Source organism: Mirounga angustirostris, unplaced genomic scaffold (genome assembly GCF_029215605.1).
Source record: "Mirounga angustirostris isolate CCGP_5_RB_7025 unplaced genomic scaffold, mMirAng1.0.hap1 SCAF_4, whole genome shotgun sequence".
In the NCBI taxonomy this organism is placed as follows: domain Eukaryota; kingdom Metazoa; phylum Chordata; class Mammalia; order Carnivora; family Phocidae; genus Mirounga; species Mirounga angustirostris.
The window spans coordinates 188,130,442-188,144,250 of record NW_026991712.1 but is presented as its reverse complement, the minus strand read 5'-3'; the positions used below and the strand labels follow the sequence as shown (position 1 = coordinate 188,144,250).

General features: G+C 58.4%; 1 protein-coding gene across 5 annotated transcripts in view; it reads left to right on the top strand.

The window, feature by feature from the left end:
* The window catches only part of PRDM16 (PR/SET domain 16), a 311,184-nt gene extending 300,935 nt beyond the window's left edge, over positions 1 to 10,249 (top strand). For 2 of the 5 annotated variants that reach the window (XM_064590067.1, XM_064590066.1), the window contains exons 15-17: positions 2,877 to 3,266; positions 4,129 to 4,303; positions 5,487 to 10,249. In XM_064590067.1, coding sequence (XP_064446137.1) covers positions 2,877 to 3,266; positions 4,129 to 4,303; positions 5,487 to 5,621 — 700 coding nt within the window. In that variant the 3' untranslated portion in view covers positions 5,622 to 10,249. The remainder of the gene's footprint in view (positions 1 to 2,876; positions 3,267 to 4,128; positions 4,304 to 5,486) is intronic. The other 3 variants (XM_064590068.1, XM_064590069.1, XM_064590070.1) reach the window with 3 other exon arrangements.
* Positions 10,250 to 13,809: the final 3,560 nt, after the last annotated feature.

The following is a 13,809-nucleotide window of genomic DNA, read 5'->3' as shown; positions in this document are numbered from 1 at the left end:
GGCGCCATCCCCGCCCACCCCCAGCCAGTGAGGGGGGTCCTCAGGAGACCCGGCTTCCTCCAGGACAGGCTGCATCTTCGGTACTCCTAGGGGAAGGCCTGTCGAATTTGTAAATGAACTTGGACTTTTCCTGGGGCCGCCACATGCTAAGTCGTGCCCCCTGGAAGGTGATCTCACCTGCCTGCTGGGTAGGGCCCTGGGGGGGGGCTCCGAGGAGGGGCTGGTGGGAGAGTCTGGCTGTGGGCTCCGCTTTCCAGAGCCTGACCCTGGCTCGGCAGTGGAGATTCCGGCCCGGATGCAGTCCTGCCTGCTCTGCTGTGGACAGAGCGCCCTTGTCCATCCATGGCTCCCGGCACACACACGGTGGTCTCACAGAAACCTAGATCCCTGCCCCTCAGGAGGCACGGGGAGCCTGTGTTCAGGCAGCTCTGCAGCCCGTTTGAGAGAAAGTCACAGATGTGAGGACCCAGGTGCCAGGCCTTATCAGAGCCCTGCTGATGGGCCACAAGACACATCCTGGCTGTTAAAGACTGTCCTTTGGACTGAGACTCTGCACCCAGGACAGGCAGATGAAGAACCTATGAGGATTTGTCAGTAACGTCCTCCACGGGGTGCACCAACCTCCAGGACCACCAGAAAGGCCCTCACGCCTCAAGCCCGGGGGGCAGGCCCAGCTCTTAGCCGTGAGGAGGACTCTCCAGGAAACCCACTGGGACAGAGGGGAGAGGGAGGAGACCACAGCACCCTGACCTTCACCATGGAGCATCTCACCAGCGCTTTCCCGACCACCCCTGGTGGCAGTCAGACAGAGGAGACTGGCCCCAGATCCCTCAGGAAGCCCCGGGGCAGAGAGCCGACCACAAACCCAGGCCCTCGGATATCCTGTCCCGCTGAGGCCTTGTCCTGGGCGCTGGGGAGCCTCCAGGAGATGCCCCACGTCATGGCTGGAAGTGAGAACCACGATCACAGGTGACATGAATCCATTAATCTGTGTAAAGTGGTGAGACGTTGGCGGTTCCGTTTGGGGCCAAGATCAACATTATCCGGTTCACATCCAGAACCAGTTTCCTTCTCTTGACCATCAGGGAGAATTTAGGGACAGCCAGGCTTCCTGGCCCTATAACCCCTTTAATACCTGGGCTGAATTGTATCCCCCCAAAATCCTAACCCCTCGTGCCCCGGAATGTGGCCTTATTTGGAAACAGGGTCTTTACAGATGTAGCTGGTTAAGATGAGGTCATCGGGGTGGCCCCCAATCCCACGTGATGTCCTAAGGCGAGATCAGGACACAGACGCACACGCGGGACACAGGACACAGATGAAGCAGAGCTGGGGCGATGCGGAGATGCCGCTGCCTCCAAGGGGCGCGGAGGACCGCCAGCCACCCCCAGAGGCCTCAGAAGGGAGCAGGCCCGCCCGCGCCTGGATCTCGGACTCCGGCCTCCAGAACCAGGAGAGTCGGGGCTCCTGGGGTTGAAGCGCCGGCCCGGGGCAGGGTCACGGCGGCCCCGGGACGTCACGTGCCGCAGGCGGCTGTTTGGAGGCCTGGACACCCACGCAGGTGCTGCCAGCCTGCCGGACCCCATCCCCGGTCCCTGCTGCCCCTCCCCGGGCGCTCCTGCTTGATGAAGCCCCTTGCCAGTGGGCAGATGGGTCGTGGGGGCTGTGCTCCCTGCTCCCAGAGGGGCTCACACATAGAACCACACAGCACACTTGGGTTCGATTAAACATGCACGGAGCTGCCTGTGGAACAGAATCCGAGTCCCGGCCCCCAAGTCTCCCACCGGCGCTGTTCGTCCCATCCTCAGCATGGGAGTGTTCCCACGTTGCCAAGAGGGCACAGACTCTGAGCTGGCAAGGCCCCCCTGGCGGAGGGGGGACCACAGGGAGGGGCAGGACCCAGTCCCGGCCTGTGTCACTTGGCTCCAGAGCCCCTGTCGTTGGTGGGCGGACGTGTTCTGGTGACAGCACAGCTGAGACCCCCAGGAAGGGAAGCATCAGGCAAGGTTCTGCCCGTCTGGGAAGGCAGGTCAGGTGTCAGCATCTTGTACTTTTCTCTGGGAAAAGCAAGGAGGAAAGATGAGGATGGCCGAGAGCCCAGCCACCAGGGGCCTCCGTGGCCCGGCCCGTCTGCACAAGCCCCTGTGTCTGGAGGCCAGTGTCACTCAGAAAGGGCGCCCCCCCTCTGCCTCGACGCCGAGAGCAGGACTCCTGCCTCCCCTGACAGCTGCGGACGGATTTCTGCGGGCCATGCAAGGTCCAGGAGGAGTGGGGGCCCAGATGTGGGCTCGGGAGGCATGTGCCCACCCTCCCTGCCCCCCTCCACCTGCATGCTGGACACCTGCCAGGTGGCCCTCGGGCTAGTGGCATTTTCTGAAAGAAGCAAGAAGGCTCGCCCTTGCTCAGCTTGGCTTCTTTCCTTTTAAAAACGAGGATCCAGATTGGAAAAGTCTCATCCAGCTGGAGTGACACTGAGGGAAATGAGGTGGGGTCTGGCCTGCAGGAGAGAAGCCACCAGTCCCTGAAACAACCTCATCTGGGCAGGTTTCCCTGGCTGACAACAGCCCAGCCCTTGTTCTGCAGAACCCCAGGATCCCAGACCTTCCATCTGCAAAGGGGACCCATCACTCTGGGTAGCCAGTGTCCCTATGTCCTCATGGCTGGCCAGGAGGACTGAGCAAGGGTCGATCAGCAAACCTCCCCAAGGGCACCCCTTGTGCAGTGCCCAACCCCAGCTCCAGCACCTAAGACCCCCTTCCCCACCAGACTGGCCGTGGCTTCCTTCCCTGACACACACACCCTGAATCCCTGGCGGCCGGTGTCCCCTCGGGAGCCCTGCTGCTGAGGCACCCTTCTCTCCTCAACCTACTCCACAGGGGCGGCAGCCCAGGCCGAGGGCTTGGACGAGGCACTCAGCACCTCGGCTCGGAGGACCCCCATGACCACGAAAGCAGGCTCTCTTCACAAGGGGTGAGGACAGTCGCAGGCCTTTTGGGGTCTGAGGACAACTCCCTCCCCTGTCACTCCAGGCCGGAGGTCCGGGACCGGGACGGCAGCTCGCAGTGTGCGGGCCTAGCCAGCGGGAAGCCGGAGGATGCGGAGGAGGAAGAGGAGGAGGAACTGGAGGAGGAGGAGGATGACAGTCTGGCGGGGAAGTCCCAGGACGACACCGTGTCCCCCACGCCTGAGCCCCAGGGGGCCTATGAGGATGAGGAGGACGAGGAGCCGCCCACCTCACTGGCCGTGGGCTTCGAACACACCCGAAGGTGGGGACCGGCCCTCCGTGGGCCACGCCTGGGCAGCCTCACAAGCTAGGGCCCGGGCCGGGGAGGGCCCTGAGCGTCATGAGGGTGACCTCACCCTCAAACCACCCAGGACCCCACCATCCCCCCAGCTGGGCTCACCCTCATTCCCAGCAGGCGTCTCCCCCGCGGGAGGGGGGCCTTCCACACGCAGGCCCAGGCGAGGCCTGACTGAGCAAGGGGGTCGGGGCCCAGCCCACCTCCCCCCGACACACACACACTTCCCCAGAAGGGAGAGGCACGCTCCCGAGCTGCGAAGGACCTGGTCCTGCCACCCCACCGTCTCTGGTGAGTGGCCCGGGCAGTGACGCCTGGCCCGAGCCGGCTGTGCTGAGCAGGGGCTCAGCGAGCTTTGGACGTGGTGCCGGCTGGGGCCCCTTCCCGTGCGGCCCGACTGCCCCCGTCCTGCGTCTGGCACCGGCCGTGCTCCAGCGTTCCAGACCTTCCTGGGGAAGTGGATCCAGGAGGCCTGCTCCAGGGACGGCCAATCCCCCCTGTCCCCGGGGTCCTGGGAGCGGGAGCCCGGCCCCTCCAGAGCTGCCTCCGGATCTGTCCTCCCTTCCCAGAGACCCGGGCACCCCGCCTGCTGCTTGCAATGTGTGTGCACGTACTCACCGCCTTCCGTGCCCCTCTGTCCGTCCCTCTCCTGCATCTGTGTGGCTTCTGTCCAGGTGTCCATGTGTCTGTGTGTCTGTCTCCTTGTGCATGTGGCTCGTGGAGACGCCGGGGCGTGCATGCGGGCACGGAGCCCGCCGTGGGGCGTCAGAGAGGCGGTCAGAAGCCAGACCAGCTAACGCCAGGCCCCTCTCCCCGGTCATTGGTGCAGGTGTATTGAGGAGCAACCAGGCGGCCTGTTAGCTTTGGAGCCGATGCCGACTTTTGGGAAGGGGCTGGATCTCCGCAGAGCAGCTGAGGAAGCGTTTGAAGTTAAAGATGTGCTTAATTCCACCTTAGATTCTGAGACTTTAAAGCAGACACTGTACAGGCAGGCTAAGAACCAGGTAGGTACCCAGCAGAGCCCCCCCTCCCGGCACCCCCAGGCTGGATGGCGGGTGGCGGCCGCGCCTCCTTTGCTGGTGGCCGTCCTATGCGTGGGGCACAGCAGGACCACGGGTCCCCGGGCCCGTTGCCTCGGCTAGAGAGACGCCCAAGCGACAGCTACTTCCCCACAAGCAGGGGTGGGGCAGGGAGAGATCGAGGCAGGTGAATGTGAGCCGGGCGCTCACAGGCACGTGGGTCACTGTGCTCTTGTCCAGGAGCTGGTGTCCAGCCTGGAAGCTATGTAGGCCTCCCTCCCTCTGATCCGAGCAAGCGTGGCTGGCAGCCCAGGCTTCTCTTGAAGGAAGCTGTCCGTCATGCGGTCAGTAATTCCAAGCTGGAGCTGTGACAGGGTCAGCAAGGGCACCCGGGTGCACCTCGACACCATTCCTTAGGACAGGCGGCCACAGGGCCCTGCTTCCTGCTTCCATCCATCTGGAGGGGCGAGGTTTCCGTCAGCCCACCCCGAGTCTCAGCAAAAACCGTCTGCGTGTCTGTCTTTGTCTTTTACTAATCCTGTCCAGAGTGTGAACCCGGGTGGGAGGAGGGTTGGCCTTCCCCCACCCCGCTCTGCTCTGAGTGGCCGCCCAGGTCCCATTGCCTCGTGCCCTGTGGCTCGTGGCAGAAGGAGCATCCTGTGGACTAGCCATGCTCCGGGCTCGGCTCAGACAAGCTGTGCATCCGCTTCCCCAAGTAGCTCTGTACTGTCCCCACAGCTGTCCAGACGGGCAGCCCCCAAGGCCCACCAGACAGGGACGGCCTCTTGTGGACTACCAGCCAATTCCCGGGGCCCTCGCAAGAGTGGGGTGGGGCAGAGAGGTGACTGCAAGGGGGAAGCACCCCCAAAGAGCTGCGGGAGCCCCTGTGCAGGCCAGGACCCTGGCACCTTGTCCCTCTGCATGGGAGCCCAACTGACGTTCACACACACCTCCAGCCCCACCCCACCCCCCGCATCTACCTCTTCCGGGCCCCAGGGGAGAGTCTGGCCTTCCCCCTCTCTGTCCGGATCTGGGCAAGGCTGAGCCCAGCCAGAGGGCAGCGGGGGGCCAGGAAGGGCCAGCCTGGGATCTGCAGAACCCCAGCTCCCACGGCTCACCTGTCTGTCCTGTGTGTGTGTGTGTGTGTCCTTGTCCTCTCCCCGGCCAGGCGTATGCAATGATGCTGTCCCTTTCCGAGGAAGCTCCTCTCCACACCTCCTCCCAGAGCCCTCTGGACGCTTGGTTGAACATCACGGGAGCCACGCCGGAGTCCGGAGCCTTTAACCCCATCAACCACCTCTGACGGGCCCAGGAGGGGCCGGGGTCAGAGTCCAAGCAAGGCGACCTCGGGGCCCCATCGTCCCAACAGAAATCCCGGCTGCGGAATATGGAGAAGGGAGCCTCGGGGAGCGGCGTGCCCTGGGCCAGGGAGACCCCCCCACTGCCCCGTCACCTGCGTTGACCACTCCTCAGCATCCGTCCCCCCACACACACCATGGTTCAGCTCTAACTTTTCCAGTGAAAACTCAGAGCCCAGGAGTCCCTGAGCCGTCCAGGAGGCCCACCGTCCAAGAATTGGTCTTAAGAACAGCGTTCCGGAAGGGTACAGTGCACGGCCGGCCACGCCTCATAGAACCAACCCAGTGGATGAGGGTGGGATTTTAATCCCAGACTGAATGAAGGCAGCGGGCCACTGGGGCATCCGTGGGGTGTCTCAGAAAGGACCGGACAGACACGGGTGTGCTCTGCAAAGGGAGATCACCCAGACGATTTTTTATAATGAGAATTACAAGAGTAACCCTTTTGGTAATCTTATTGACGACAGAGTCTATTTAAGCATGTGGTTTTAAAAATAGACAGTATTTTTTAAAAAATCGAAAGATGACTTGCAAATTGTTTTTTAAAAGTAATTTTGCATTGCTTTCAAATCTCCGCTTCTTTGCAAACCCAAACCTGCCTGGAAACTGGTACTGTGTCTGGGTGTGTTCTTTATACTGTAGATAACGGAGAAGTTTTCTATCCCTGACCATATTTGTAAAGCCAACGTGATCCTGGGTGCCCCCGAGCAGAAATGAGGGGCCTGGGGCCCCCGCCTGCGAGCAGTTTCAAACTGTACGGTGGAACTCTCAGACATGGTATCCTGGGCTGGCCCAAGGCTGCGAGAGAGGCCTGTCGCACGCGTCCCACGTGTGCGGCATGGGATTCATGCCTGTGGCCCCCACCAAGACCCCCCAATTGTATGGAGGAGGTGTGAGAGCGGTGGGCCAGGCACCCGACGCTCCTCCCGACAAGGTCCACGCATCAGCCACACCCGTGCCGGCCCCCCATGGCCGCTCTGTGGAAGGCAGGGCCCACCGGCTACTTCTCCAGCACCCCCCCCACCCACCCCCGTCAGACGGACAAGGGGAAGGAAGCGGTCATCCCCCCCCTCCGTGGCCTCCGCGGGGCGCACTCTGCGGCTCACCTGCCCCAGGCCGCCGGGCTCTGCCTGCGTGAGACCCCGGCTCTGGGACATGACCGCCACCTCTTTGTGCGGCTTCTTGGCAGGCCAGACCAGCTCCAGAACGGAAGGGCCTCCGGGTAGGACCTGCCTCCCGGGAAGCCAAGACCGCACGGCCCGGCCGGACGGCACCTCCTCAGGATGGATCTGCCTCTCCACTCGGATGGGCTTTAAATTATTCCCATAGGGGCCAATTTCAAATCATAATTTTTTTTCCCTGATGGAATTTACCTTAATCTGTATATAACTTGTAATTTTTTCTAATTCATTTCTTTTCTTATTTTATTTCTTCCTTAACAGTATTTTGGCATTAGACATTCTTATTGTGAAGGAATAATGTTAATATAAGTATCTAGTGAAGGACCAAAACCGTGCATAAGGTTGTGTGTTGTGTGATCGATAACCAGGGAGTGGGGAGGTTTTTAATGTGCCAAATACCCCCGCGCCCCCCGACGGATCCTGCTGCCCGTTTCCAGACAATCACGTGTTTTTGTTAAATTAGAGTTTCAGTTACATTTGCATTTAAGACAAGTGTTCTATTTATTTCTTTTATTGTTTGGAAGGAAAAAAGAATAGCGTCCCAACCGGAAGAGAAAAAGATCGTCCAAGTTGCCCTTGAAAAAGAATGTAGATGCAAGCGGCAGGGGTAGGCGGGGCGCCTGGGGACGGGGCTCCGGTGCACGAGCCCTGGGCACTGGCCCAGGGGCGGCAGGCCGGTCAGAGCAGCCGAGTCCCCGTGTCCCCGCCGCTCCAGGCCGGCGACAATCGTGTGCTTCCGCGCTGGGAGAGCTGCGTGGGGAGGCCCCGAGGGTGCCACACCGCTGCGGGCCCCGGGGGAAGGGTTCTCCCCGCTCCTGGCCCACGGGAGGCAGCGAGACCGCACCCGGGCCTCTGCCACACACCCACAGGCTGGCAGGGCACCCTGCTCGAGGAAGAGCGGGCGAAGGCCCGTGGGCGAGGCTTTGCAAACACAGCCCCTCACCTCCTCGCGCGCATCCACCCTGCCAGGGTCGCAGGTGCGGTGTGGGATTTCCCCTCCACCCAGGTGGGACCCCTTTGCAGAGTCAACCTCAGATACGAATGCCCATTTCTGTAAACCCAAATTATATTTCTTCTGCTAAAGAATAAGGTGTGTGCTTTTTTTTGCGATATGACTCTCTCTGCCTAAAATAGGAAATTTGGCCTGAGCACCAGGGTGGAGACTTGAGCGTCTGTTCTCCGTGGTCCCAGAACAGATAAGGGACCGTGGCCGCCGCCTCTGGACTGCTCCGTGGGCTGTGGCCATCCGTCATTTCCGGCCAGCCGTGGCCGCATCTTCTCTCTCCCTCCTTCCCAGAGCCCCACCTGCTCATCTTCAGCCCTTACTTTTGTCCCCCTGAAAATGATTAGAGCTAGCCCCATTTCTCCTGAACGTTCAGCCCCTTGGGCCCAAGCACTTGGCAGGTTTGGGGGGGTCTGTCCTTGGACCCCTGACAAAGGGAGCACTCAGTCCCCACCCTGGTGCCTCTCCCCACCCCCGCGTACAGCAAGCTGCCCTCCCTACTCTTCTCGGTCCCCAGGCTGCAGCACCAGCATGGCCACTCAGGCCCAGCCTGGACCGTGGGGGCCAGGGGTCTTGGCGGCTAGAATTCTGAGACCCCAGCCTCGGAGCTCGGCTGCAACAGGGCAATCGCCTGGCTGACCACTGTGTCCCTGGGTGGTGGCCAGGGTCAACCTGTCAACCTGGGGCCCCACTGGGCCAGGGCCCTTCCGTCCAGCATCAACGGCATTCCTCCTTTGGACCGTTGATCTTCCCAAATGGAAATTCAAAAGGAAGGCTCCCCGCTCCCCCCTCCACCGCCCCTCAGACCCCCGGCCCCCAGCAGACTGACACCATCCCCCCACTGCTGCTCTCATTCCTGGGACAACTGGGTAGGACGCATGGAGCTGCCGATCCTTTGGCCAGCCAGACCTTTCGTGAGTGGGACCCAGAGATCCCCTGTTTTGAACCCAGGGGTGCATGTTCCTGCAGCTGGCCTGGGACTCTGGGTTTGGATCAGTGGGACAGGCTGAGCCCACATGGCCTTCCTGTTCAAGGCCAGCACCTCCGCGGCCCAAGCCTGGCCCTGGAAACTCGCAGGACCCTCGGCCTTCTCTGTCCTAGCTGCTTCTTCAGTGAGCGTTCGCAAAGCCCTTGCCCAAATACATACCACCCGTTGGTAGCCTTAAAGCCTCAAAGCACTGGATTGTGGCCCCCCAGCCCCCTGCCCTGTCCCCCTGCCCCCCAGCCCCCTGCCCAAGTGACTGAAATCTACTGAGCTGTATTCACTGTGCTGTCCTGGGGGAGAGGCGAGGGGGCAGCGCCACCCAGGAGAGTCGGGCACCTTGCGCCCCTCCCGGCTGGGGTCGCGAGGCTGTGGCCGCTCCTGGTCGGTGGAGGTCAGCCGGGTATCAGAAGCCATGAACCTGTCTCCGCAGCCGCGAGCGATACTGTGACAAGACATTCCTGCGTGATTCCAGGAGCGTTCCTTTCCTCCTTGCATTCCAGTTTGTTATGTTCTTCCTTTCTGTCACCGATTCAGATTACCGTTTTGGGAAAAAAATAAAATAAAAACAAAAGGCAGCTTGAGTTTTCCAAATGTGCAATTCACTTGTGAGCAAAGTAATTCCGGAGGTTTCTATCGGTGTGTTTTATATCGTCGACGTTCCCGCAACGAGGGAAGCTGAGCTGATGTTGGAGAGCATCACGTAACGCGTACGTGTTTGCACCTGCTGGCAAGAATCCCGAACCTGTGTATCCACATCTCCCTCTTGCCATTGTTTCAGTACAGACTTGGTTCAGTTTGCTTTAGTTGTTTGGGTTTGTTTGTTTGTTTTTTTTCCTTTTAGAACTGTATAGTGTTGAAAAAGAAATCAAATGTAAATGTCAGGTTTTCATATAATGTTTAAAAAAAAAAAAAAACCATTGAGAAGGAGGCCGGTGTATGTCCCATGTCCCCCTGATTGTAAATTGCTTCTGTTATAAGTAAACTGTGCATGACTCGTGTTTAGCGGTCATTATCGTGTCTGTTTGTGAAATTTTTATGAAAAGGAAAATTCGGTAGATGCACTTGTTGAATATGTGATTAGGGTCTACGTCCTCCAGACGAGGAGCTCTGAACTGCTTGCGCAACAAGCGTGACTCGTGAGCAACGTGGGCATCACTGAAGGAGAGGATGAAGTGCAAGCCACCCAGTGTAGGAAATCATCGCCTGATTCTGCAGACTGCATTTTGATGCTTGTGATAAAGACAGATGTACTTGTGTAGAGAAGTGTCTTTAAGATGAAGCCTAGGAGCAGCTGATTTGAGGTTAATGCTGTAGGATAGGACTGTACACCAAATGTAATCTTTCCAATGCGACAATGAATTTATACATGAGATTGATATGCAATAAATCTGTGTGCTTTTCTAAGTCTCGCCCCCGGAGCTTCACTGAGGGAGAACGGAGGCCCTCGGGATGGGGGAAGGACCTGGGGTCAGAGCATGGCCAGGGGCGAGGCTCACCAGCCTGGGTCGAAAGTCCCCGGGGACAGGCTGTGAGACGTGCATAGCCATCACCTCAACACCACACCAGGACAGGTACCCTTGCTATTCACATTTTCCAGGAAAAAAAAATAAGCTCAGGGAAAGCACCAACTACCCTGGATGGCTCTGCAGTGAGTGGTGATCCCCAGGCTTTCTCACCCCTAAGTGTGTTTACCCCAAGGCATATTGGCCTCTAGGTGTGTACCCTCTAGGGGTACCCTTTTTCAGGAATGTCCACATCCAGGTGCGTCTGCCTCCAGGTGCACCTGCGCCCAGAGCCGGCCACCATGAACTCTTGCCTGGGACCTCTTTGTAGTAGAGGAGCCCACCCTGCAAGGCCAATCCTAAACACGCCCCTTCCTAAGGATGGACCTCCCCAGCGGCCAGCCCTCCTCACTGACCACCCTCCACACTGGCTGAGCCTGGTGTCCTCACACTGTCCCCAGCCAGGACCTGAGCCTGCCCACCAGGTGATGGCCAGATAGACAGAGACTGAGCAAACGCATGCCACCTACCTTCACCCACTCAAGTGTGGGGGACGGCCCCTAAATTCTGGGGACTTACACCATGAAGTCTTCCCGGTGGCCCCTCTCCTTCCACCAGAGCGTGGAGGTGAAGTGGGCAGCCTTGCACACTCAAAGAGGTATCTCTCTGACAGAACAACCTCCACCCTCGCCGAGATGGCACATGGCCCTCCCCAGGTGTGTGAGGCAGGAAGAAGATGAGATTATGGTGTCAAACAGAGAAATTGGGTGGCTATGCCTCTCTCGCTGCAGCTGTAGAAGTGCCTGGTTCAGAGTCTCTCCAAAGACAACCTCTCCAGGGGCGCCTGGGTGGCTCAGTCGTTGGGCGTCTGCCTTTGGCTCAGGTCATAATCCCAGGGTTCTGGGATCAAGCCCCGCTTCGGGCTTCTCCTCACCAGGAAGCCTGCTTCTCCCTCTCCCACTCCTCCTACTTGTGTTGCCTTTCTCACTGTCTCTCTGTCAACATGCAGGGACCCCTGAGCCTCTGTTCCCTGGTCAGAAATCATCACTTGCACTGGATTTACAATGTAAGGATGGAAAGTGCCAGGACTTACCTCTCTGTCCCCAAAGCCTGGACTTAAACACCTTCTCAGTAGAAGGTGGGTTACACAAGTGGATGGGTGGATGGATGGATGGATGGATGGTGGATAGATTATGGATGGATGGATGGGTGGATGAGCGGATGGACGGATGGATGGAAGGAAAGATGGATGAAAGGATAGATGGGTGGATGGTTGGATGGATGGATGGATAGTGGATGGATGAATGGATGAGCAGATGGATGGATGGAAGGATGGATGGATGGATTTTGGTTGGATGGATAGATGAGTGGGAGGACAGATGGATTTTGGATGGATGGATAGATGAGTGGAAAGACAGATGGATTATGGATGGATGGATGGATGGATTGTGGATGGATGGCTAAATGAGTGGATGGATGGATAGATGAGTGGATAGAGGGAGGGAAGGATGGATGGATTGTGGATGGATGGATAGATGAATAGATGGAGGGATGGAAGGATGTATAGATTATAGATGGATGGACAGATGGATGGATGAATGGATGGATGAGCGGATGGATAGATGGATGGATGGACAGATGGATGGATGGATAGATGAATGGATAGAAGGAGGGAAGGATGGATGGACTGTGGATGGATGGCTAAATGAGTGGATGGATGGATAGATGAGTGGATAGAGGGAGGGAAGGATGGATGGACTGTGGATGGATGGATGGACTGTGGATGGATGGATGGATTGTGGATGGATGGATAGATGAATGGATGGAGGGATGGAAGGATGGTTTGCTCCTCACTCCAGGCAAGTTCCCACACAGATTCTGGGAACTCCAGGGCCTCTGAGGGGCCTGAACATCCTCTGATGGGAGTAATAGGGAGGGGGAGGCCTGGGGTCCCTGCAACAGCAGTTCTGGCAGCCACCAAAGGCAAGAAACAGTTTCCCCAGTGAGGTGTTGGTTGGGGGAAGTGTTTAAATATGTTACAGTTGTTTTTCTCCCAGATGTGACTGACAAAAGTGTCGGTGAGGTCATAAGCCCCGATGGTCAGATGTGGGGTTCACCCTAGAGCTCCTGGCACCGAGGCAACATGAGAGGCTCCTCTCTGGGAAGTACATTTCTGTTCTCAGAGGACAGATTATGTGAATCATGAATCTGATGAATGGCTGTGCTTCCAAGTCATTCAGAGTGAAGGAGGGATGGTGTCCAGCACCCCCCCCAGCACCCCCAGCCCCCCCCAGCCCTTCCTGGAGCTACTACCCCGGGGCTCCAGTCAGCTGAAACTGCACTCCCTCCCTCCCTCCCTCAGCCTGGCCGCCCCCGAGGGGAAAGGGGAGTCTCTGCAACCAGGGCGCTATCTGATAATAGCCCTTTTGTCGGGGGGACCCCAGAGCAAGGGGAGAACAGAGACAAACAGAGCCCTGTTGACAAGTGGACTGTCTGTCTGCAGCCCGGCTCTTTGCATAAAGGACAGAGGAAAAGGCTCCATTTTGGAACGGGGTGGGGGGGCTGGGGGGATGGAGATCAACTAGAGAAAAATATGTCAATGAGGAATCTGTTTTCTGGGAAAAGAGATGCTTTTGAATTCCTCCTCAGATTCATTTTGGGCCAAGTGAGCCTGTTGGTTATTTGCAGAGATGCTATTTTGAGAATCGTTAACCTTATTTGTCGTGGCAGCAAATGTCTTCCAAAAATTGAGATGTGTCCTAATTCGGGGTCAAATGGCCAGACACAAGGGGGCGTTGGTGGGGCCAGAGGAGCCAGATAGGGTTCAGGGGCGTGAGGGGACTACCGGTCCCGCGCCAGGATGGCCACCAATGTGAAGGAAAGTGGGAACGTCTTCTGCACAGCTTATTCCTGATTCAAGAAAGGGAACGGAGTTTGCTCCAGGGTCCAGGGCAGAAGAGGACAGATTTCCAAGATTACAAGAAGGGGGAGCCCGGGCACCAGCTGAGACCCCACCGAGGCAGCCGAGACCCCCAAAGCCCCTAGGGAGGGAGCTGCCCCTTCTGTCCTGGGATCTGGCTTGTGGCCCTCGGATTCCGGAGCTCCCAACCAGGAGGTTCCAGGAAGCCCTCGAGACGGTAGAGAGAGGCAGCCAGCTTCTAGAACCCAGTGAGCAGAAGACCAGCCTCCACTCGAAGATCTGTATGCCCATGTTCACAGTGGCTTTATCCATAATAGTCCCAAACTGGAAAGAACCCGAATGCCAAGCCACTGGTGAGTGAAAGCACAAACCGTGGACACAAAGGAACCCCACCCCCCAGCCCCGAGAGCGGGCGAAATCTGCTTACTCAGAGCTCCAGGCAGCAGGGAGTCCGCCACCACCACCTGATTTAGCCAAGACTCAAATGTAGGCAGGGGAGCGGAGGAGCTTCGTGGTGGAAAAAGGGACGGTTCCAGGTGAGC